We start from the raw sequence: 23,562 nt of genomic DNA on the forward strand, positions 1-23,562 counted from the left end.
ACAAGCAATTGTGAAAATTGCTTAGTCCAGGGCCTGCCTTAGAGTGTTTGCTACTATTAATACAGATGCATAAAGTGGAGTCCCAGAAAGCTCATGGGAGCTGTCCAGTATCACACAGCAAGGAATGGGGAGAGCCAGGCTAGAACTCAAGGCTCCTGGAACACTGCCAGTGCACTGAAGCTAGGGAACCCTAACTCTTGCCTCCACTCAATGCAGAAAGAGCAGCATGCTCCCTTCAGAGCCACCAGGCCCACCTTTCATTGTACAGATGAGGAAACAGGATCAGAGCAGGACAGGGACCTGAAATTGAGATAGGACCATAATCCCCTGACTCCCAGCTCTTCTCACTGCTCCTCACATTCTCTACACTCATTTGATGACATTCATGATGTACAGATTCAAATATATTATGACACATCCATCAAATGGCTTAAGTATGTTCCTACCTCCTAATCCCTTGAGCCTTCAATGCAGGAATGTTGACTTTGGAGGTATTGGATGGGCGTGGGAAGATCAAGGCTTCCCATCAGTTTTCTGGCTGTCCATCACCAGTGCCACGTCTCCCTCCATGATGGAGTCACTCACCCTTTATAAAGTCCACCCCTCTGCAAGGCTGTCCTGGAATCGACCGACCAAGACCCAGAACACCTCTCCAGTGCACTGGAGAAATCCAGGTGAGTACTTTGCAATGACACTCTCCAACATGCCTTTTGATCAGATGCCAAACTAGACAAAAGTTCTTGATAAATGTTACCAGGTATGTATTGCATGGGTTCTAGTACAGATCATGAGAAATGTCAGCTTAAATAATGAGGAAAGTCTCCAGGTAGGCTGTTGTGCTGACCTGGGGGATTCCTGCCAGCTCTTCCTTCTGCCACCCTGAGGTGATGGCTTTCATCTTCATGATAATAAAATGACTGCTGAACTCCAACCACTGTATCTGATCTCCAATCAGGAAAAATCAGGAGAGGGAAACAAAAGAGCAAACTTCCCAGTTGGGCTAATCCACTTTAAAGAACTTTGTTAGAAGCCCCAATCCATAGTTTTCCTTTTTATACCATTAACCATCCTTTGTTGCAAAGAAGGCTAAGAAAGATATGCCCTTGTGAGGCATAGGTTCTGACTATGGGAAGAATGGACAAGTGCTCTTAGCTCTCCAAGCTTCCCTTTCCCACTCTGTGAAATAAGTGTAACAATACTTGTTTCATAGGATAGGGCTGTTGAAAGGATTTGGTATAGCTTTCCAGCACTTAGCATCCAAAGGTGTCTCTGGCCACCCTCTCCTCCTTCATACTCAGTCTGTGAAGCTTCCAAGGGCACTCTTGGAACCATGCAGGGATAAAGGTAAACATGATTAAACAAATCCAACATAAACTTCCATTTAGCAGATCAGGCAGAGCAATTTTCATAATTGCTTCTTAATCGTCATAGCAACCTTCTTTAACAAGATGCAAGGCAATAGATACACAACTAAAAGGCGTGAGAGCTGGGTTCTAGCCACTAACTCAGTCAGTGGCCTTGGGAAAAATATAAGCCTATTCTGAGCCTCAGTTTTCCACCTGTAAAGTGAGTATTGAAATAAGCGAGTTGAAATAAGTCCAAATGAGTCTTTTGATGGTCCTCCAAACTCCTCCAGCTCACGGAGGCTCACTTAGAGTGACTCTGTAACTGACTCGATCTATTTGGGACTCCAGCAGGTACTGCCCCAAGGTGTTGAAGTTCATGGGCCTCCTCCTCATCCCCTGAGGACTTCTTGCCCTGTTTTCTGCTTGATATTTCAATCTTTTAATCCCCTGTGGGTCTGTTCTGTGTATTTTTTATTCCTGGGTTTTCAGTCAATTGGTCTTTTTAAATTAGCATGACTTCTAATTTGTTATTGGATGCTGGACATTGTGAATGAACAATTAGAGGCTCCAATTGATGATATCTCCTTCCAAAGAGGAAAGAACATAGCAGGAAGATAGAGTAGGTATACATCATTTTGATCCTGCTAAGTTTAGATTTATGCCTGAATAGGATGGGACCATTTCAGTTTTGCTCTTACTCCTAGAGGGGAATCTTAATTTCTAAGGCAAGGTCTTTTCCTTTAGGGCATGATCTTTCTACTAGATCTCAGACTTCCAGCTCTTATCCCAAAGCCCAAGGTACAGTATTTCCCCAGCACTACACAGTCGAGGTGCTGAAACCTCAACTCAACTTTTGAACTTGCAGCTGCTGTTTTCCTACATGTCTTAGTGTCTCACCCTGTACAGATGCAGCTTAGGAGATGTCCAATGAGTTCAGGGAAATCTCTACACCAAGCCTGAGTCTCCTTCCTATGGTATCTTCCTTTCTAGGATTTTGCCCCTCAAATCTGAAGACCCTGAATTTCAACTTCTGACTCCTGGCCCAGTAAGACTGGCACTTAGGGCTTGAGTTCTATTCTCCCATATGGTAATTTGGAAAATGCCCTTAGGCAAAAATTGAGGAGAATACAGAACTCACCTTGAATGATACCCTTTTCTCTAGAATCCTAGGTTCTCAAATCTCACTTATGTAGTTGCTCACAAATATTCAAACAGTTGTTTCGTTGTTTTACATACATTTTTCCAAATTTTACAGTTGATTTCAGTGGGAGGGTTAGTCTGATGCAAACTGCTCTAACAGCCCCAAACCAGAACTCTGCAGCTGGAATTTGAATTTAAGTTTTATTAGGACATTGCAACCAGGCGTTTGGGGCTCAGGGTTAAAGTAAGATGGTTCAACATGGGGAATGCTTGTTTGTTCATAAAAATAACTTCAAGACTGTTATTCCCATAAAGTGCAAAAAACAAAAAAACCTTCCAAATTTCTTCATCTCAGTACTGTTTGGGAAGATAATATGAAACTGAAAATAACAAAAATGGCTAACAAAAGGAGCTTGGTAAAATGAACATTCTTCAATCCATATGTTAGACCTATTCTGCAGTTGGGGATAAGGAAGTAAAAAAATAGTTTTAACGTGTTGCTACATGGATAAGCAATTCTAAAGGAGCATGGACAAGACAATCCTGGTTTTTATAATGTTACATGCATGTATGTGTGTATGTATACATACGTTTTATGTATATGTAAATTAAAACTTTGAAAGAAGATTCATCAGAAGTTATTTTTAGGAATTGATTTTTTTTCTTTTTTTCTTGTACGTATCTTCGTTTTCTACTTGCCTAAAAAGAGAGCACTAAAATTAAAATACTAAAGCAAATGAGTTATTCTACAAAGGGATGCATCCAGGGACTGGGTTTAGGATCTCCCTATATCTGCCAGGTATTGCCCTGCTAGTCTCGAGTCCCAAGTGGGACCTTTTGCATTGCATTGCCGTTTGGCTAAGGCCCCAGGAAGTCACACTGACTTCTGCTTGCATGTCCTTGACCCATCCAAGGGTGGGGGTATCAAGGTCTGAGGACAATCCCAGCCCAGGGAATGCACCTTGTAAGCAGAGGGTTCCAACCCCAAAGCCATGCAACTGGGAACCTCGTCTCTACGCACTCCAGACTAGCATTGTCCTCCATCTGAGCCCATCTTGTTCATGCCTGAATTTACTCTTTCTCACCAACTCAGGAAGGTAAGTCCTTTGAATCACCAAGTGGGAACCATCATAATCATCAAACTCATCAGTATCATGACATCCATTTATGGAGCACTTGTGTGATAGACAGAATCATGCCGCCAACAAAGTCATGTTCAAGTCCTCAGCCCCTGTCCCATGAGTGTGAACCCATCTGTGAATAGGATCTTTGAAGATCCTATTTGGATAAGGACAAGTTGAACCAGGGTGGACCTTAACCCAGTATGACTGAAGTCCCTGTAAGCAGAGGAAATTTGGTTTTAGTTAGTCAGTAGAAGCCAGAAGAAGCCAGAGAAGGAGAAAATGACTGCCTTGTGATGGAGGCAAAGATGCATCTACAACCAAAGAACATCAAGAAATGCCACAAGCCATCACCCGACTCTGGGAGGAAGCATGGCCTGGCGATGCCTTGATTTTGTATTTCTGGCTTTCAAAACAGAGAATAAAGTCCTGTTGTTTAAGCCAACCTGTTTGTGGTATGTGTCATAACAGAACGAAGACAACTTACAACATATGGGGAGCTGAGCTGAATGCCTTCAGCAAAGCCGAGAGGGAGGGGTGAGAGGGTGTCCCTCCATTTTCCAGACGAGGAAACCAAGGCTGCAAGACATGAACTGAGTTCTCCAGGAAGCAGGTGGCAGAGCTGGGATCCCCACTCAGGCTGTCTGTCCCTGAAGCCGGTGCGCATCAGCACCAGGGCTCTGCTATAAAATGAGGACAGTGATCTGCCCTGCACATGGCATTGTCATGTGGTGAAGCAACTTGCCCTAGAGCCCACAGATCCACCACTGGTAAGGAGCAGCGAGTGGCTTCAGAGATTGTTCTCATAGCTGTATTTTGCAGTCTCTCACGGGGCGGTGAGCAGCTCAGCAGCCCAACTGAGGAAGGCTGTATCCCTGGGAAAAAGCTCTTCAGGAATAAATATGAGCTGTGTGGCCTTGGACAGGTAATGTCATCATTTTGCTCCATACAGTGAGGAAAGGTGTGCCTCTTCCCTTAGCCTCGTTATACCCATCTGTAAAAATGGACGTGGGTGCAATGGGTCCAAATGAGTTCTGCAGCCATCACCCCAGACCCAAGCTCTGGGGAGACCTTCTCAGCGCAAGGCCTCTCAACCTGCCCTCTCTGCCCTGCTCCCCCGCAGGTACCTGATCCAAGATGCTGAAGATCTCCTGCCTCTTCGTTCTCCTCTGCGGGCTGCTTGGCCCATGCTCTGCCCAAGCCAACCTGCCTGCAGTCCCCACCTACATTGCTGATGGTGAGATTGTCCTGCCCTGGGTCATGCCTGTCCTTGTCGGACCCAATAGGCCAATGCTGGTTAAGTTCTTATTAGCAGTATCTCGTGGATGGTTGACACCATTGGTTTTCTGCTGTTCTGATCGTTGCTACATTACTCCATTGACTCCTTTTTCCCCAGCACCCCTGCTTTCCTGACTCCTTGCCTTAAGTCACAGAACCCAGCCCTATGTGGACCGGCCCCTGCCCATCTCTCCCACCAGTCCACCCTCACTCATCCCCCTCCTGCCTCGGTGGCCTCCTTAGCACATCAAGCATACTCCCACCTCAGGGTCCCTTGCTATTTCGTCTGCCTGGAACCCTCTCCCCCTAAATATCCAGAGGGAATGGCTTCCTGCCTTCCTTCAGGTCTCTGCTCAGAGGGCACCTTTGCATAAAGACCCTCTCTGATCTCTTTATACAAACTAGCACCCTCACTCCAGTCTTCTTGATTCCTCCTCCTACCTTTTGTTTATCCCTCATACACAGAACTGGCATTCAGCCGAAAGCTCTAGTGTGGCCACAGTGGTTAAAATACTGATGTTTCCCTCCATACTATTTGGAAAATGGCCCCTGCTCTGAGGCCTTCCAGATGGCATGCCCTCAACTCTCCAGGCACCCCAGCTTCACCCCCAGGAGCCCAGCCTCCCCATGAACCAAAATCTAAAGAGTTAACACCGGGCATAGCCATGGGAGCCCCAGGACCAGGCAACAGAGCTGTGGCTATGTCCTTTCTGACTGTGGGTGCCCATGCCAAATTGGTTGCTAAATATTTTGAAATCAGCTCCTACATAGTACCTATCTGTACCCAGATCTGCATGGCCCTTTATTCACTGCATCCTCATCTCTTTCCCTCATCCCCATTAGAATGTCAGCACCATGAGGACAGAGATTTCTGTGTGCCTCACTGGCACATCCCCAGCCCCCAGTATGCCCCTCGCACAGAGTAGGTCCCGCAAATGTTTGCTAAATGATGGTATCTGGGACGTGGCCCAGCACCACGCTGGCCAGGATAAAGGATAAAGGGGGAGCAAGTGCCACACAGGCTTGGAGGTCATGACTGTGGCTGGGCATCTTTGGCATCTAAATGACTAAATGGATTTTTCCCTGTCCTGTTTTTTTTTTTTTTATCCCAGCAATAACCCAAGGACTCATGAAAGCAGGCCTTCTTTCCAGCCTAGAGATGATTGACTGGCAGGCCCCGATTAAAGCTTTCCTTCAGACTTCCACAGGCTTCCTGGGTGCCTTGACCAACCCACTCACCAACTTATTGTCCGGTTTTGGGTGAGTGGCCTCTGAACAAATACCCCAGGCCCAGGCTGTCCTGGTTTGTTGGTTTGATAGTGCTCTCCCCCCACGTTTCACAACAAGCAGAGCCCCTCCTCTTGTTTGGGCCTCTGCTGCCCCACTTCCAAATCATTTCTAACAGCCCTTCCCATTCTGACGAGCTGAGATCCACGGGTTTGGAGAAAGGGGCTGAGGAGGCGGGAGGCAGAAGGCTTGGGAGAAGGTAAAGCCAGAAAGAGGCCCAGGGATTCAACCCCCTTGACTGGGAAGAGGATGGCTGCTCGTCAGCTGGGATAGCACCATCAACCCCTTCACCTTGATTCTGTCTCTGTTAAGTAGGGAATCATGACATCTGTTCCCACAGGGCTGCTGTGAGCAGCTCCCTGCCCTCAGAAAACCCTCAGCTAATGGTCACAATCAATACCGACTACAGAAAGGATCACGGTTCTCAACAGTAATCAGAGCTGATGATACTGAGGTCTGGGGCTGGACTGGGCACAAGAGTGGAGAAGACCTGGGTCCCTTCTCTCATAAACATCTCAAACTCAACACATCCAAAAACCCACCTGCTGGTTCCCACCATTATCTCCACCTCCAACCTACTCCTCCCCAAGACGGCCCATCTCAGCCGTGACAACTCCACCTGTTTCTGTTTCCTAACTGCTGAAACAAATACCACACAATGGGCTGGCGTCCCAACAGGGATCTCCAGGGGTCTGTATCTTCTGAATGACTGATAATCTTTGTGGAGCTCCTTGGTTTTTCTGCCCTGTAGCCATGCACATGATGGCATCTTCTCCTTTCTCTTCCGGCTCCATACACTTCCAGCTTCTGGCTGCACCCCAGGGCTACTCTCTCTATGGCCTTCTCTATAGTCCTCCAGTAATAGGCTCAAGACCCATCCTGATCCACTTGGGCCGCACCTTAACTGAAGTCACCTCATCAAAAGGTCCAATTTATGGTGGCCTCACACCCACAGGAATCAGTTAAGATTAAGAACATGTTTTTGTTCTGGAGGGCATCATTCCAAGCTACCACACCCCCATCCACTTGCTCTGATAAAAAATCTTGTTGTCATCCTTGGCTCTTCTCTTCCTCTCACTCCAAGATCCAACCTGTCAGCAAACCTTGTCTACCTTCAAAATGCACCCAGACATCTGATCATTCCTCCTCTGGTCTGAGCCCCCATCATCTCCCTCCCAGTTTCCTGGCCCAGATTCCCCTGTTCTTCTCTGAGTCCCTGCCCTCCCTGGTCTGCTCCACCAACCTCCAGAAGCATCTTCCTAAGAGTAGAGCAGACCCTGTCACACCCTTGCCCAAACCCTCTAATGTCTTTTCAGTCCTCTCAGAAACAAATGCAAAGTCCTTACAATTAGCCTGCAAGGTCCCACCTTCTCTGGCCCTGGCCACCTCTCTCACCTCCTCACCTACCATTCACCCTTCACTCCCCACCCAGCAGCCACATTGACCTTGTTATTGTTCCCCAAACACACTAGCCAAGTTTCAGCCTCCCGGCCTTTACATTTGCTCTGACTTCTGCCCTCCCTGTTCTTCCCCTTGGCTATCTGCATGACCTGTACCTTCACTTCAATCACAATTCTGTCCAAATGTCTGTCCTCATGGAAGCCTTACTCGACCAGCCTATCTAAAATTCCACTCTTCCCAACCTCTGTCACCTAACTCCATGGGGTCTTTTTTTCACACTTATCACCTGAAACATTCTGTGCGTATTCATTTACTGGGTTTATTGTGTTACACATACATACCCCTACACACCAAACATGTGCCATGTGTGGCTTTCAGACTTCATTCATTTATTCGTTCACTCATTTACTCCAGCCTGCTTGATACTGACTAAAAGACTGGGCATGATCATTCTGAGAAGCAATAAGGCAAGGACTTCTTGCTCAGGGTTGTATTCTTAGTGCTGATAACATATAGTAGTAATGTAAAAAATTTCATGATTAATGAATGAGTAGTCACCTTTGCACACATTCACCTTATACTCTGCAAAGCGCGGTCCACCTTCAGATGCAGCCATAGCCTTCCCTGATGTGCTGTTTCTTTATCCAGGGTACAGATGAGAAACCCTCAGCTCCTTCAAGTCTCCTTCGCATTTTCCCCTGATCGCAGGGAGGTCTATTTACAGATACCATTGAAGGGTTCCTATTCCATAAGGTAAGTCACCTCTATGAGTCTCGTGGGTTCTGTTCACTTTTGCACAGGTGTGTGGGGCTGTGGGAAAGGGCATCCAGTGTACTCTCAGGGACAGACTCATTGTGTGTTTGGGCAAGACACACCCCCACTCTAGGCCTGGCCACCCCCATGTGTAGAATGAGGGCCCTGGAGGATAACAGAGTGCTTCAAACCTGGGTCCTCTCAAGGGAAGCAAGGGTTGAGCAGGTTTCCTTTCCCTTCTTCATCCAGAGAGCCACTCCCCACCTTCACTTGTTTGAATTTCATGAGCCCACTCGGCTCTGATTGAATATGCTTTACAACAAGAACACAGAATCTGCTCTAGACCCCAATATTCCTTGCCACCATTGCCCAGGGATGACCTGGAAGCCCTATCTGGTCCACAGATACACTTTGTTTGGTCCTCATGGTGTATTGTCAGAGAGAGCAGGCATCCTTCAGTTCATGACAGCCTGCAGCCCTTCCCATTAACTGAGCTTCTGGTCAACTTCATTCATTTATGTTTCAAGCCTATAATGGCATTTGGGACTTCTAGAACAGTCCTTCCTAAGGTCAGACACAGTTCCTCAATTTTGATGGGATGCCATGTTTAGAGTCAAGCTTTTCCTTTCTAACTCCCCAAGAGCAACAGGTGCCAGGGTGGGGGTAGGGGAACTCAGGTTATACAGCCTGAATGCAGACCTATCTGACTTAACCACTTGCTGTTTGCATGACTTGGGGAAGCCATTCCTGCTCCCCAGTCTTCAGTCATGTCTTATGGAAAACTAGGAAGTGATTTTTTAAAAAGTGTTGGGACATTTATTCCCCACACTCCTGAGATGGCTCCCACGTCTGTTTGCTCATTGTTTTTTGTTTGTTGTTTTTTGCTCATTGTTTTTTGCTTGTTGTCTGCTCATTGTGTGCTTGTCTTTTTTAGCAGGCACTGGGAACCGAACCCAGGACCTCCCATGTAGGAAGTGGGCACTCAACTCTTTGAGCCACATCCACTCCCCAGGAAATGATTTTAATAGAGAGATTGTTAAGCGTCTTTTGAAAACGTGGGGGGACTCTTGTTCTAGAAACAAATGGGAGCATGGTAAGCTCTGACATTCTACCTCACAGTCTGAATCCTTCCCTCCCACAGTGTCCTGGGCTTTAGTCCTGCCACACTTCTCATGCGGGCAGATATGAGAATCCAGCTTCGGTTGGAGAGCGTAAATGGCAGATACCAACTTGTCTTTGGGGCGTGCAGTCTTGGACCTGAGGGTGTACGGCTCCAACCTGAAAGTCCGTGAGTCCTCAATCTTTCTTTCTCAGAGTACAGCTGGTTATGACAAAAGCCCCAGTGAGATTCCACCTGAACGATGTTGTATTAGTCAGCCAAAGGGGTCCTGATGCAAAATACCAGAAATTGGTTGGTTTTCATAAAGGGCATTTATTTGGGGTAGGAGCTTACAGATACCAGGCCATAAAGCATAAATTACTTCCCTCATCAAAGTCTATTTGGAGCAAGTGGCTGCCGATGTCTGCGAGAGTTCAGGCTTCCTAGGTTCTTATGTTTCTGGGGCTTGCTTTACTCTGGCTTTCTGGGGTTGGCTTCTCTTTCCTCTGTGCACTGACTTCCTGGGGCTCCAGTTTAAGTCTTCAGCATCAAACTCCAACATCAAAACTCCAACATCAGAAACCCTCAACTTTGTCCTTTGTCGTGCCTTTTATCTGTGAGTCCCCACCCACCAATGGGTGGGAACTCAATGCCCTACTGGCACAAGAGGTTGACATAATTTCGTAATCAAGTAAACCTATGAATCCAATATAATCCAATATGCCCAGAGGAGAAGATTAGTTTATAAACATAATCCAATATTTCTTTTTGGAATTCATCAGTAATATCAAACTTCTACAGATGTCAACAGCAAAACAATATTCTATAAAATTAACCTTTTGCATGTACAGCAATTTGAGTGTTATGAATATAATGTTACATTTATTTAAAATTTTGTTTATCATAAAAGTCATAAATTCATAAACATAAAAAGAGGTTCCCCAAATAGTGCTAAAAGCAAGATCACCTGACCATTTGTTGATTATTTGCTATTTCTAATTTTTTGCTATTATAAAGCATTCCCAAAAGCGGAATCATTTCTTTATTATAGACTTCTGAGAGTATTCAAAAAGTATAAATAGCTTTGGGCCTTTTGTGTGGTATTTTAAAATATATTTTTTATTTATTTTTGAAAGATACATAGATCATACAAAATATTACTTTAAATATAGGAGGTTCCCATATGCCCCAATTCCCGCACAACCCCCACTTTTCCTACAACAACTTTCATTAGTATGGTACATTCATTGCATTTGATAAATACATTTTGGAGCACTGCTAAACCACATGGATTATAGTTTACATTGTAGTTTACACTCTCTCCCAGTACATTCAGTGGGTTATGGCAGGATATATAATGTACTGCATCTGTCCTGGCAATATTATTCAGGACAACTTAAGTCTCAAAAATGCCCCCAAATCGCATCTCCTTTTCCCTCTCCCTGCCCTCAGCAACTTCCATGGCCACTGTCTCCACATCAATGATATAATTTCTTCCATTGCTAGAGTCACAATAATTCTATAGTAGAATACCAGTAAGTCCACTCTAGTCTATATTTTATTCCTCCATCCTGAGGACCCTGGGGTGGCAATACCCACTTCACCTCTCAGTTGAGAGGGGCTTCGATTCCATATGACTGGTGGATGGGACTCTCATGCCCACAGATGTAGACTCTCTTGGTTCCTTGGTGTGGTGGTTGTCCATCCTCACCTCCTGTCAGCTGACCTGGGTAAGTCTAATGAACTGGAGAGTAGGTGTTGCAACACCACTGAAACTCAGGGCCCAGCTGGCACATGGACAGCACAGAGATTCAAGTCTCCTGGGCATGCACCAACCCCAGTGCCAACCCCAGGTTCAATAAAAGGGACAGAAAGGGCATGTGTAGAGCAGTCACATCTGAGTCCAACTAGTTTTGGGGCTTTTGAGTTACACATTGCCAAAACACCCACCAAATCGTTCAACAAATAACTGTCTCTAACGGACATTGTCAGTTTCATCCCCCTACACAATCAGTACTGATTATTCTCATTTTCACAACTTTTCTTGTCAATGGGTGGAAAATCCCATGCAAGTTTTGATTTTCATTCCATTGGCCACCCGTGAGAGCAAACATTTCACCATTTGTTACTAGTCTATTACATATCTTCTTTAAAGGAACTGTCTTCAGAGGTTTTGTCCTTTTATTAACTTGCATTTTATTGTTTGCTTCTAAATTTAAAATTGCCTTTTAAAAATATTCTCTTTTAAGATTTTTTGAAAATTTAGACTGACTTCCATGTTTAACTGATCCAATAATCAACAGGGATCCATTTATACCCTGTCTTTTTCATTCATGAATTCTTTATTCTGACTCATCTCTCTGTTGCTCTTTGTTTCAAGAAAGATATAGGTGTAGGATCTTTTCTGATCCCTCACTATGGATATATTCTACTGTCATTTCCAAACATATGTGAAAATCAGGTCAATACAAAATCCTTGACTCTGCAAATATGGCTCCCTTCTCTTGTGATAGGTTGACACAAATAAGTCCTTGTTTTGTAGGAAATCTGGAAAGCATTTTCAGGGTGGGAGCAGTCAATCAGCTGACTTGTAATGCAAGCTCTTTATAGAATAAAGACATAAACCCTGTGCCTGAGAATTAGAGCAATTTCCCCTCCCCTGTAAAGACTAGGGACAGTGAGTCAGAAGCATGAAGGCAGCTTTCCTGTTGTCCCCATTCCTGCTGCTTTCTCCATCCTCCCTGACAGAAGGGGGATACTGTACTGTTCCTTCCACGAAAGCACTGACCTTCTGGCTGAGGAGATAAGTCCTCTGGTAGCTTTAGATCATAAGAGAAAAAGAGGAAAGTTACAACTTCGCATTGGTTGGGGGGTCAGGAAGGGCTTTCTGGAAGCCTAACAAGGAGGTAGATGGTAAAGAAGGCTTCCAGGAGGGAGAAGCAGAACAGGAGCAGAGGTGAAAATGATGGTGCCGTGACAGGAAAGTTTAAATTGAAGGCTTAATTTTAAGGAGTTCTAGAAGGGTAGGTGAGAGTAGTAAGGTAAGGCTGGATGATGGAGCACTGTGGAGACCAGTTCTAGACTTTAACCTACTGGATATCATTGAGTAAAGTAGTGTTTAAAGGAGGGGTTCTTAACCAGGGGCCTATGAGCTTGAGTTGAAATTCAAATTACATTATTCTTTGGGGACATGTTGGTTAGTGGGTGGGATATATTTATTAAATAATACACAGTATAGTGTGGACTTAGCAAGAAGTCTGTGGTTTTTTTTTTTTGTCTTTATTTACTTTTTTAATGTTACATTAAAAAAATATGAGGTCCCCATATACCACCCACTCCTCTCACCCCACTCCTCCCCCCATAACAACAACCTCCTCCATCATCATGAGACATTCATTGCTTTTGGTGAATACATCTCTGAGCACCACTGCACCTCATGGTCAATGGTCCACATCATAGCTCACACTCTCCCACACTTCACCCAGTGGACCATGGGAGAACATACAATGTCCGGTATCATCATTATATTTAATTTCACTATTAATGGAACCTGGCAATATATTGGGCTTTACTTTTGAAGAAGTTTTGGATCACAGAGAGGTTCAACAATGGCAGGGGAGGAATACTGGTGTGGGTCTGTGGTTTTCACCTGACTGGCGAAGGGGTCCGTGGAACAAAAAAGGTTAAGAATCCTGGTTTAGAGAAAGGAGTATTTGAGAAAAATTAATCTGTTGCAAATTTCCTTCATTCCTCTTTTAGAATCATCCCATTTGCAAGTATGGTTTTCTCAAGCGTTGAGAAGGCCCTGCAAAATGTAGTACCTCGTGAACTGGCAGCAGCTGTACGTATACACATTTCAGTTTTTGAGTCTGAGACTCAGAGCTTGGTGGGTTGGATTGTCTTGGTAAAGTGAAGGGAAACCTCCCAGGAAGGAAAATTAGGGAGAGGGGTTGGAGAGAGGAAATGGCACTTATTAAGCTCCATTCTGTAGCCAGGGATTGGTTCAGTGCTTTACACGTTATTTAATTCCTCATGCCAAAATCAGTGGCTGGGGGAGCAGATGTGGCTCAAGAGGTTGAGCACCTGCTTCCAACATGGGAGATCCTGGGTTCGGTCCTTGTGTCTCCTAAAAACAAACAAACAAACAAACAAAAAAACCAACTCGGGGGAACTGATGTGGCTCAGTGGTTGAGTACTGGCTTTCCACATATGAGGTCCCAGGCTCATTTCCCATCCCTGGTACCATAAAAACTAATCATAATAATAAAATAAAATTTTAAAAAATCAGTGTCTATGTGATCAGAGGTGAGTCACTGAGCCTCTCTAAAAGATAGCCTCTTTATCTGTAAAACGGGAATATGTAATCATATAATGCACAACTAACATTTCTTAAACATGTAGGCATTTTGCTAAGTATCTTACGTGAATTTGTCTCATCTCATCCTCTAAACAAACTCCTAATGTAGATAACAATACGATCCCTTTTTTCCAGGCTTAATTAAAATTTCCAGAAAGGGTCAATTACTTACCCAGGTCACATAGCTGCCAGGTGACTAAACTGACGTGAACCCAAGGCAGTCTTTCTTTAAAAACTCTGTACCTGACTGTCCCCTAGGATGAGTTGGCCTCAAAAGGGAGAAGTGCCTTGATCACCTCCTCTCAGGCTCCATCACTGGAGGGCTCCTCCTGACTCTTGCATGTTTCCTTGTTTTTCAGGTGTGTCCCATGCTCAATAACTGGTTCCGTAACTTGGATCTGAGTATGATTAGAGAACTGACTAGTAAGTGTGGGGGTGGGAAATGGCAGGGACACTCCGAAGAAGAAAGCTCGATTCCCCTTGATCCTCTCCTTCTCATCTCCCCTTACCTCACTCCAATGCTTCTTCCAAACCAAAACCAGGTACACATCTCTTTCCTGCTGAAGCAGATTGGCCCCTAATAGTGACAATCCTAATATGCTCAGCTGCCACTTACTGAGGGAGTCCTGTCGCCTAATTCAGGACTGAGCACCTGCCTGCACTAGCATTGAATCCCCACCACCAGCTGAGTACATGCTGATTTCAACTCCATTCTGATCCTAAGTGCCAGGGCAGCTGGGGTATGAATGGAGGCTTCTCTGGGAAGGGGCCCAGGGGAGCCACCAGATCCTTCATTTAAGGACTCCTTAATTAAATGACAATGCATTATGAGCCAAAATCGGGCCCATTTTCAGCTCTGACATCAATCTGCCTCTTTTCAGTAGCCTCTACCCCCAGCACCCAGAGTTTTCATGCCTGCCAGATCCCAAAGCAACAAATGCAAGATTGAATCTCAGTGCCCTGGGCCTCCAGTGGGAATCCAAAAAACCAATAGTGTCTGGGTTGGAAGGACTTTTCCTTCATTTGCTGTATATTCACTAGTCCTCTACATATTAGGTACTAGAGTTTTTAAAGTTCCCTTAAATGTCTCTCCCAGCAAGTAATTTTCTGGTCTGTGCTTACGCACCTCCATTGCTGGGGAGCGCACTGCTTATGAGGTAGAAAGCTTAAGGCAGTTGATCTAAATGAGTGTTAAAGCTCCCTAAGCCTGAGCTCCTGGGTTACCCAAGTGTGTATGAGTACCTAGGACAGCCAACACCCTTGCTTGCTGACTTGGGGCCATAACTGAGGTGGGAGGAAGTGGTTGTTCCCAACCTCTGGATGGGGAAACCAAGACCCAGAAAGTTTAAGCAATTGATCCCAGAATATTCAGTAAGAAATAATAATAGTTGAAACTAAGTTTTATTAAGCACTTTACTATGTGCCAGATACTTTAAAGACTTTATGCATATCAACTCCATCAGTTCACACCACAATGGTGTGAGGTAGGCATTATCACCATCCACATTTTAAAGAGGAGGAAGTAGGCAATAAAAATGTTCACCAGAATTTCCATGGAAGAAAATGCCGGAGCCAGCTTTTGAGCCCACATCATCCAAGTACAAAGCCCACATCATAAACTGCTGCACTGCCAGTAAACAAAAACAAAAACAAAAACAAAAACAAAAACAAAAAACCTGTCAGTGAACGTGGTGGGGCAGCCAGCAACAAAGCTGGGACTCCATGCCCAGCACCCTGTCTCCAAGGCTGTGGCTCATTCCATGACCCTGCCCTGGCCCCAGCTGGAGCAGGAGGAAACTGCTTTGACCTCTTGGGTTCTCCATTCCCCTGTCTGAGGTGTCTGTTTTGTATTCCAGACTTGATGCAGCCACAAAGGGATTATCGCTTCAGCCGTTAATATCCTCAACGTAAAGGAGCCATGGTCGAATCAATCTGGTGAGAGATCAGAGAAGATTGTCTCTCCTCCGTGTTGCTGCTCATGCTTTAAGATCATTATAAGTCTGCTAGTCATTCATTCATAATAGTTTAGCTGTACCTCTACTATGAGCTACACTGTCTTAGATGCTGGGGACACAGCAGTGAACAAGACCAACAAGAGCTCTCCCAGAGCTTGTCTTCAAATTGGGCATACTAACAACGAGTGTGATGAACACATAGTCAGCTTAGTTCCAGAGGGAGGTGACTGGGGTGGAGGTGGGGAAGAAAGCATCAGATTAAGAGAAGGCGATCAGGTAGAAAGCTTTTTGAAGAGAACATATTTCAGCTGAGTCTTGAATGATGAGGCAGAAGGAGTTGTGCCAAGACCTGGGGGATGGCATCACAGGCAGGAGGTGAGCACGTGCAAAAGTGCAGGAACAAGATTTCCTTTTGGAAGCAAAGAAAGGAAGGCAGTGGGGCTGGGGTGTGGTGGGATTCATTTAGAGGAGGCACCTTGGCAAGAGCAGTATTTGGCGAAGAAAGGAAAGGAGATTTCTGCAAAAGGAGATGTCCTTTACTCATTCATCAATGTTTATTTGCACCTCTTCTGTGCCGAACACACTCCGCTCAATTGTCACCATCTCAGGGCTCTCAAATAGGCAAACCTGCCACTTTCTTCCCTGCTTTATTTTTCTTCATACCTTTCATTACTACCTGACTTCATATTACATTACTTGTTTATTTTCTGCCTTTCTCAGTAGGATGTAATCTTTATGACGGTGGAGGCTTTGTCTTATTCCCTGTTTTATCCCAGGTGCTGGATTTACAAAGATGAATCACACGTAACTCTTCACCTCAAAAGCTTGCAACCTAGTAAGGGATGAGACAAATAAGCAGGCAATTTCATGGGCCATAATATGCTGTGGTTAAGGTTCTATGGGAATAGAGATGAGATATCAAGCAGCCCTGACAGGGGACTTCCAGGAAGTCTTCACAGAGGAGACAGGATTTAAAGTGGCTTTTGAAGGACAGTTAGAGTTTCTTTGGTGAGAAAGGCATGATAGGCAGAGAATACAGTACGTGCAAATACGTAGGTCTGGAAAAGGACCTGGTGCTCTGGGCAATGAGAAGACGCTCTGGGTGGCTGGTCAGAAGGTTAATCATAGGGAAATCCACCTCTCAGGAAAGGATAAGTTTGTGCACATACTTTCTAAAGATGAGGGCACATGTGATAGACTGAGCTACCAAGAAGGGAATTCAGCCATGACAAGGGACATAAGAAACTGTGTTAACAACACCTCAGTTGAACCCATGTTCTTGGCTTGATTAGCTTATTAATATAATACTCTAAATCAGTGCAGTCCAATAAAAACAAAACATGAGCCATGCATGTAATTTTGAATTTCCTACTAACCACATTTTAAAAGTAAAAATAGAGGAGTGGGCATCGCTCAGTAGTTTAATCACAGCTTCCCATATGTGAGATCTCAGGTTCAATCCCTAGTACCTCCTTAAAAAAAGTGAAAATAAACAGGTGAATTTAATTTTTAAAAAAGATTTATTTTTTATTTATTTCTCTCCCTCCACCCCAGTTGTTTGCTCTCTGTTTCCATTCACTGTGTGTTTTTCTGTGTCTGCTTGCATTCTTGTCAGCAGCACTGGGAATCTGTGTTTCTTTTTTGTTGCATCATCTTGCTACATCAGCTCTCTGTGTATGCAGTGCCACTCCTGGGTGGGCTGTGCTCTTATTGCACAGGACAGCTCTCCTTGCAGGGCACACTCTTTGTGCATGGGGCTCCCCTACACGGGGGACACCCCTGAGTGGCGGGCACTCCTTGCACATGGCAGCACTGCGCGTGGGCCAACTTATCACACAGATCAGGAGGCTCTGCATTTGAACCCATGTGGTAGGTGGACCGCCCATGTTGGTAGGTGAATGCTCTATCAATTGAGCCAAATCCGCTTCCCTGAAATTAATTTTTGTAATATGTTTTATATAACCCAATACTTCCAAAAGTTTATCATCTCAACATATAATCAATATAAAAGTTAATGAAATAATTTTACATTCCTTTTTTTTGTAGTAATCTTTGAAATCTGGTTGTATTTTATATTTACAGAACATTTCCATTTGCATTTCAAGTGCTCAGTAGCCACGTGACTAGTAGCTGCCATAGTGGACAGCGCACTCTAAGCTAATTTTCTGACAGCTGTAGAACTTTAAAAGGCACACAGCATCTCATTTTATCCTCAGCAAATCCAGCTAGTCTTCCATCCATCACAGAAATCCCAAACTAGTGGGAATATATCATATTCAGCCCACAGACATAGTTGGCTTAGTCTAGAGAGTGTTTGATAAATGTGAATTAATCACCAATATTAAAAGTAATAAAAACTCCTTTGACCATCTGGCAAGATTTTGCATCCTTGTGTCATGAAGTAGACCAAGGTGAGGTGGAAGGCTTACCTTAGTCGGTGAGAGGGAGTTTAAGGAAACAGCTGGAAAATGGTTCCAGGAATAGGCAGTGGATGGGGCACCTGGGCAGGAATATGGTTCAGCACCATGGATAGTGGACAGCAGGCCCCATGCCAGAGGGCCGTGGGGGGAGGAGGCGATTGGCGAATGGCTCTCAATTCTGGCTTATAGCCTACTTAGAAAGGGCATGAAGATGATTAATACTTGGATTTTCTCACACAGAACCAGGTCCTGTTTGCTGGCCTCCCTGGAATGTCCTCCACACTCTAAGCCACCACTTAAAGACATTAATGTTGATTATTCAGCGGCTGCCTGGTATTTGATTGTCCACCTTGGACCCAAAGATCCCCTACTTCTCTGGGTATAGAGCCCGTTTCCCTGTAAATCCCCACCAGAATCTTTGAGTTGATTCCCCGTAATCTTTCCACAATAAACTTTTTTTGCAGCTTGGAATTGTGGACTGTTCTTCCACAGCATTGTGTGGGTGGAGGCCACAGTAGCCAGAGAGGGTGGTGGGTCTGGTCATGATGACAAAAGTCTGGAAGGTGGGGGGAGAGGAGTACCTGGGTTAATTCAGCCTCATCCCAAAAACTTTTGGGATACTCTGGCCTGGAGTATCCCAAAAGTTAAGTAGCAAGGCTTTCTGTCTTGTCTGGGATATTTTCCTTTTTGTTTTCCTTTATATATTTTTTTCTGATCATTCTGTGACCTTGATAACTCCTTCCTCTTGACCACAGTCTCCTCAATGTGAAGTGATGTCTTGGTCTCATCTTCTATGTATCCCGAGGCAAGAACAGTTTATAAGATTGTAGTTGTGGGAGAAAGTTTATCCCAGCCCTGGTAGCTAGGTATATTAACCAAAGAGCCTGGATTTAATGTGTTAGTTCACATAGCTGGAAATGGCTTTAAGAGTTATAGTAAACTATGTTGGTTACTGAAAATTGGACTCAATGGTGGCCTTCATTCAATGAGGCTGAGATGCCAGAATTTCTCATGTATGATGTAAAGTGTGGAATCCAAAGGCTTAGGGAGAAGAGAATGTTGAAGTGAATTTGTTTTCTGCAACTGCCCTCATTGCCCACCATTACATTCCTGAGAGGGTCCAAAGGACACTCTCTTCACAAAGGAATTGAGAAACACATTAGTGAGAAGAGCTTCAATTTCTTTACAGTGGGTGTTCTCTGTAGACTGTGAAATACCACCATGGAGGTGGGCTCCCTGAGTTCAACGGGAATGGTGAGATATAAGAGTAGCAGAGGGCAAGTGGCAGAGCTCAACTGGCAGAAGCAAGATAGCATATTCATTGGAATGTACAGGAAGGCTGAATTGGCAATCAGAACATTTGATCCACCAGATTAGTTGGTCATAGTTTTCCTAGAAAGGAAATAGAGGAACAACCTAATAAAATGTTACTTGATAAAAAAAACTCTGGTTTGGAGAACAGAAACCTGACTTGGTTACCACAATGGAGAGTCAGAGTTTCTCACCCAACTTCCAGTTCTAAGGCAATTAAAAAAAAACAAAACCCTTGATTGAAGGAGAGGGAAATGATCCTGTAATACTGCCACAAGCAAATTCTAAAAATCTTCAAGTGTTTCCCAAATGAACCTGTTGTCATTTATTAGAGATGTGGTGCCCTGGGAAAAGGAAAGACCCAGGACTTTCAGGCATATGTGATACTGACTCTGAATTCATGCAATTTCCCAGGAACCCAAAAGACTTTATAGTTCTTTATGTACCTTTATAGTCAACATGAGCTTGTTGTCAAGTGTTAAATGGAGTTCTGGCACAAATTTGATTCAAAGTTGCCTCATAGTTTTGTGAACCCATTCTGTGATTATTTCAACAGTTCCTAAATGCATAATTGGAATAGACATGATTAACAACTGGCAGAATCCCCATTTGGGCTCTCTGATCCATAGAGTTAAAGGTTTTTTTTATAGGAAAGGATTAATAGAAAACTCCTGGTGCTTTCTCTCCCTACAGGATAATAAACCTAAAGCAATACTACTTCACTGGGGGAATTTCATAGACAAATGCTATAATTTAAACTTGAGGATGAAAGGGTGATAATGCTTGTATTAATCAGGATTCACCCAGAGAAACACAAAGAAGTAAGTGCAGGTTGGGGGTGAGGGAGGTTTATTGCAAGTAATTAACTTACATGGTTATGGGAATTGGTTATGCAAGACCAAAATCCATAAGGCAGGTCACTGGAAAGGGAAGATGACTGACTGAAGCTACTATCTATAGGCAGAATTTCTCCCTCTCCCACTTTCTCTCCTACTTAGCCTTGATTTTAATTCATGAAAGATATTGGTCTGGAATTTTCTTTGCTTGTAATATCTTTGTCTGGTTTTGATATCAGAATAAGGCTAGCCTCGTGGAATTATTTGAGAGGTATTCCCTGTGCTTCAATTTTCTGGAATAGTTCGAGTAGTATGTAATATTTGGTAGACAACACTAGTGAAGCTGTCTGGGCCTAAGGTTTCTGTGTACAAAGGTTTTTGTCTTCAAAATGAATTTCTTTAATAGATTTAGGACTAATCAGGTTATCTATTTCTTCTGGAGTGAGCTTTGGTGGTATGTCTCTTTTAAGCAAGTTGTTGAATTTATTGGCATAAAGTTATTCATGAATATCCCCTTATTATCCTTTTAATATCTGTAGATTCTGTAACAATGTCATTCCTTTCATTCCTGATAATTTATGTCTTCTTTTTTTTTTCCTGAAGTTTTATCAACTTCATTGATCTTCTATATGAACCAGCTTTTTAAAAACAATATTTATTTATTTCTCTCCCCTTCCCCCTCCTCCCTGGTTGTCTGTTCTCTGTGTCTATTTGCTGCATCTTCTTTGTCTGCTTCTGTTGTTGTCAGCGGCACTGGAATCTGTGTCTCTTTTTGTTGCGTCATCTTGTTGAGTCAGCTCTCCGTGTGTGCGGCACCATTCCTGGGCAGGCTGCACTTTGTTTCACACTGGGTGGCTCTCCTTACGGGCGCAATCCTTGCGCATGGGGCTCCCCTACAGGGGGGGCACGCCTGTGTGGCAGGGCACTCCTTGCGCGCACCAGCACTGCGCATGGGCCAACTCCACACGGGTCAGGGAGGACTGGGGTTTGAACTGCGGACCTCCCATGTGATAGACGGATGCCCTAACCACTGGGCCAAGTCTGCCACCTGAACCAGCTTTTGATTTTGTTGATTTTCTCTATCATTTGCTTATCATCAAAATGTCCATTATTTTTTAACAATGCCCTTTAGGCAGGCTCTTCCTCAAGCTCTGTTCCAAATAGAGTCAGTTCCCGTAGGGACAGCTTCCTGTTTTTACAGCATGCCTCTACCATTGGAGCTGGGTTCAGGGACAGCAGCCCACCTGTCCCATAGTGGCATACCTGCTCTACAAGTGGGGCCCTGGGTGGGCATGGTAGCCACTGGTCTTCGCAGCTTTCCACTTCCAGTGTGAAATCTTTACCCTACAAACGAGCTGATATGTGGGCAATTGGAATGCAGTGTTCTCAGCCTGCCATGCCTGGGCTAGAGCTTCTGTTTCACAAGCCGGGTCCGGGTGGGGAAAGGGAGCATTATTCCTCTTAGCTACACCTGACTGGAACAGAGCTAATGCAACACTGAGCTCAGGGTCGTGAGAGATGCCAGTGGCATGCTCCTTCTGGATTAAAAAATGCAGCCATACACTGGGAGCCAGGGAGAGAGGAAGCCCCATTGTCTTGACTATACAAACCTGGGATGCAACTTCCATGACACTGATCTGGGGTACAGAGTTGGGAGCAGGTTGTGACTCAAATGCATAGACTCTTACTGTTGTTATGGAGATTTATCCTATTTTCTTGAATAAATGTTTCTCCATTTGCTGTATGCCCTTAGGACAATTTCCAGAAATTAAATGGTTGTTTTGTTTTGTTTTGTTTAATCATTTTCAGCACTTAAGTGGCTATTTTTCTGGGGAAAGAGTTATCAGGCTTCTCACACTGCCATCCCAGAGTTGCATCAGTTGAGAGTTCATTTGATTTTACCAACTTTGTTGTCTTAAAAGCTGAAAGAGTTTGCCTTTTTATTTTAGTGGTTGCTTTAGGCTTTAATTCTAACAATTAGGGTTAACATATGATAGTATACCTTCAAATGATATTATACCACTTCACAAATAGTACAAGAATTTCCAGCGTTTGATATACTGTTCTTACATTTTACTTTTATGTATCATATGTATGTTTATTTTTGATGTATATATATTATAACCCTTTACTACAATGTTATTTTTGTTTAAATGCTCTATTATTCTTTAAAAATATTTAAATAATAAGAAAAATTTGATGTGTGACTTGCCCAAAATCACATCATGAGAAAGTGATGCAGTTGGAGCTGGTCCCAGTTGTGCTTGCCTCTGATTCTCCTGTGTGGATTAACTTCTGTTTTCACTGGAATGGGTGAGGCCAACATAGCTCAGGTTTGGAGCTGGTGAAGCCACCCAGACCCACAGAAGAACGCAACCTCTCCGGCCTCCCTGGCAGGTCAGAATGAGAGGTGTGGAGGGAGACATCCTCTGAGCTGGTGCTGGAAAGAGCTCCATAGACATGAGGCTTATCTGTTTCTCTTGCCCTTTCTAGCTGGTCTCTTGCTATTCCTGTGTTTCCCAGCCCTCAGAGCAGCCACTTCCTGTCCCAGACCTTGCCTTCCGACTAGGAACATTCCAGGATCTCCCCATCAGATCCCACTTCCCCACTTCTGTTTCCCTCAGCTTGCCATGACTTCTGAACTAGGGCCACAGGCCGATCCCTCAAGGCTGGGGGAGATGTTATTTGCAGATGGTGAAGAAGCAGAGCGAGCGGGCTGCCTCAGCCAAGGCCTTGCCGCTCATGAGATCTGCAGTCCTCTGTTCCCAGTTCTGCCACTTGATAAAACAAGGACTCAGATAAGATGGGATGGGATGCCTACATACTCAATGGGCACCTACTGCTTGTCAGGCTTTATCTGTGCCTATTTTTATTTAATCCTCATAATCATTTGTGTAGATTGAGGAAACAGACTGAGAAGAGGCAGGGATATGCAGCAATCACACCACTAGGAATCAGTCACTAGAATTCAAATCTCTGTCTATCTTAGAATAAAACGTAGAGTCCTCACCATGACCTGTGAGGACACACTTGATCTGTCCCGATACCCATCCGTGGCCCCATCTCTCACTAATCTTCCCCTTTCTCATGCATTCTGGTTCCATGTGTTTGCTTTCTTCCCACAACATGCCAAGGTTATTCCTACCTCAGGGCTTTCCTGTTTGCAGTCCCCTTGTCCTGGAACACTGTCCCTCTTAATCTGTACGTGGCTCTTGTAAATATCCAGGTCTCTGTTTTGAGAGGGGCCCCCACACTCCA

The 23,562-nt window shown here is 44.4% G+C and overlaps 1 protein-coding gene across 1 annotated transcript; it reads left to right on the top strand.

The window, feature by feature from the left end:
* The first annotated feature begins 543 nt into the window (after positions 1–543).
* Positions 544–18,628, top strand: LOC139437496 (latherin-like). The gene is made up of 9 exons (XM_071211637.1): positions 544–674; positions 4,731–4,844; positions 5,998–6,145; positions 8,222–8,326; positions 9,468–9,614; positions 13,185–13,266; positions 14,142–14,205; positions 15,639–15,717; positions 18,398–18,628. Exons 2-8 carry the CDS (start codon positions 4,745–4,747, stop codon positions 15,677–15,679), a joined length of 687 nt encoding a protein of 228 aa, XP_071067738.1. The 5' UTR covers positions 544–674; positions 4,731–4,744; the 3' UTR covers positions 15,680–15,717; positions 18,398–18,628.
* Positions 18,629–23,562: the final 4,934 nt, after the last annotated feature.

Source organism: Dasypus novemcinctus, chromosome 24, assembly GCF_030445035.2.
Source record: "Dasypus novemcinctus isolate mDasNov1 chromosome 24, mDasNov1.1.hap2, whole genome shotgun sequence".
In the NCBI taxonomy this organism is placed as follows: Eukaryota; Metazoa; Chordata; class Mammalia; order Cingulata; family Dasypodidae; genus Dasypus; species Dasypus novemcinctus.

Excerpts from the sequence above, each read along its gene's own strand:
- LOC139437496 (XM_071211637.1), top strand. The coding sequence starts at position 4,745 with ATGCTGAAGATCTCCTGCCTCTTCGTTCTCCTCTGCGGGCTGCTTGGC. Across the intron at positions 4,845-5,997 it reads CCCCACCTACATTGCTGATG|CAATAACCCAAGGACTCATG; the intron begins GTGAGATTGTCC and ends TTTTTATCCCAG. Across the intron at positions 8,327-9,467 it reads AAGGGTTCCTATTCCATAAG|TGTCCTGGGCTTTAGTCCTG; the intron begins GTAAGTCACCTC and ends TCCCTCCCACAG.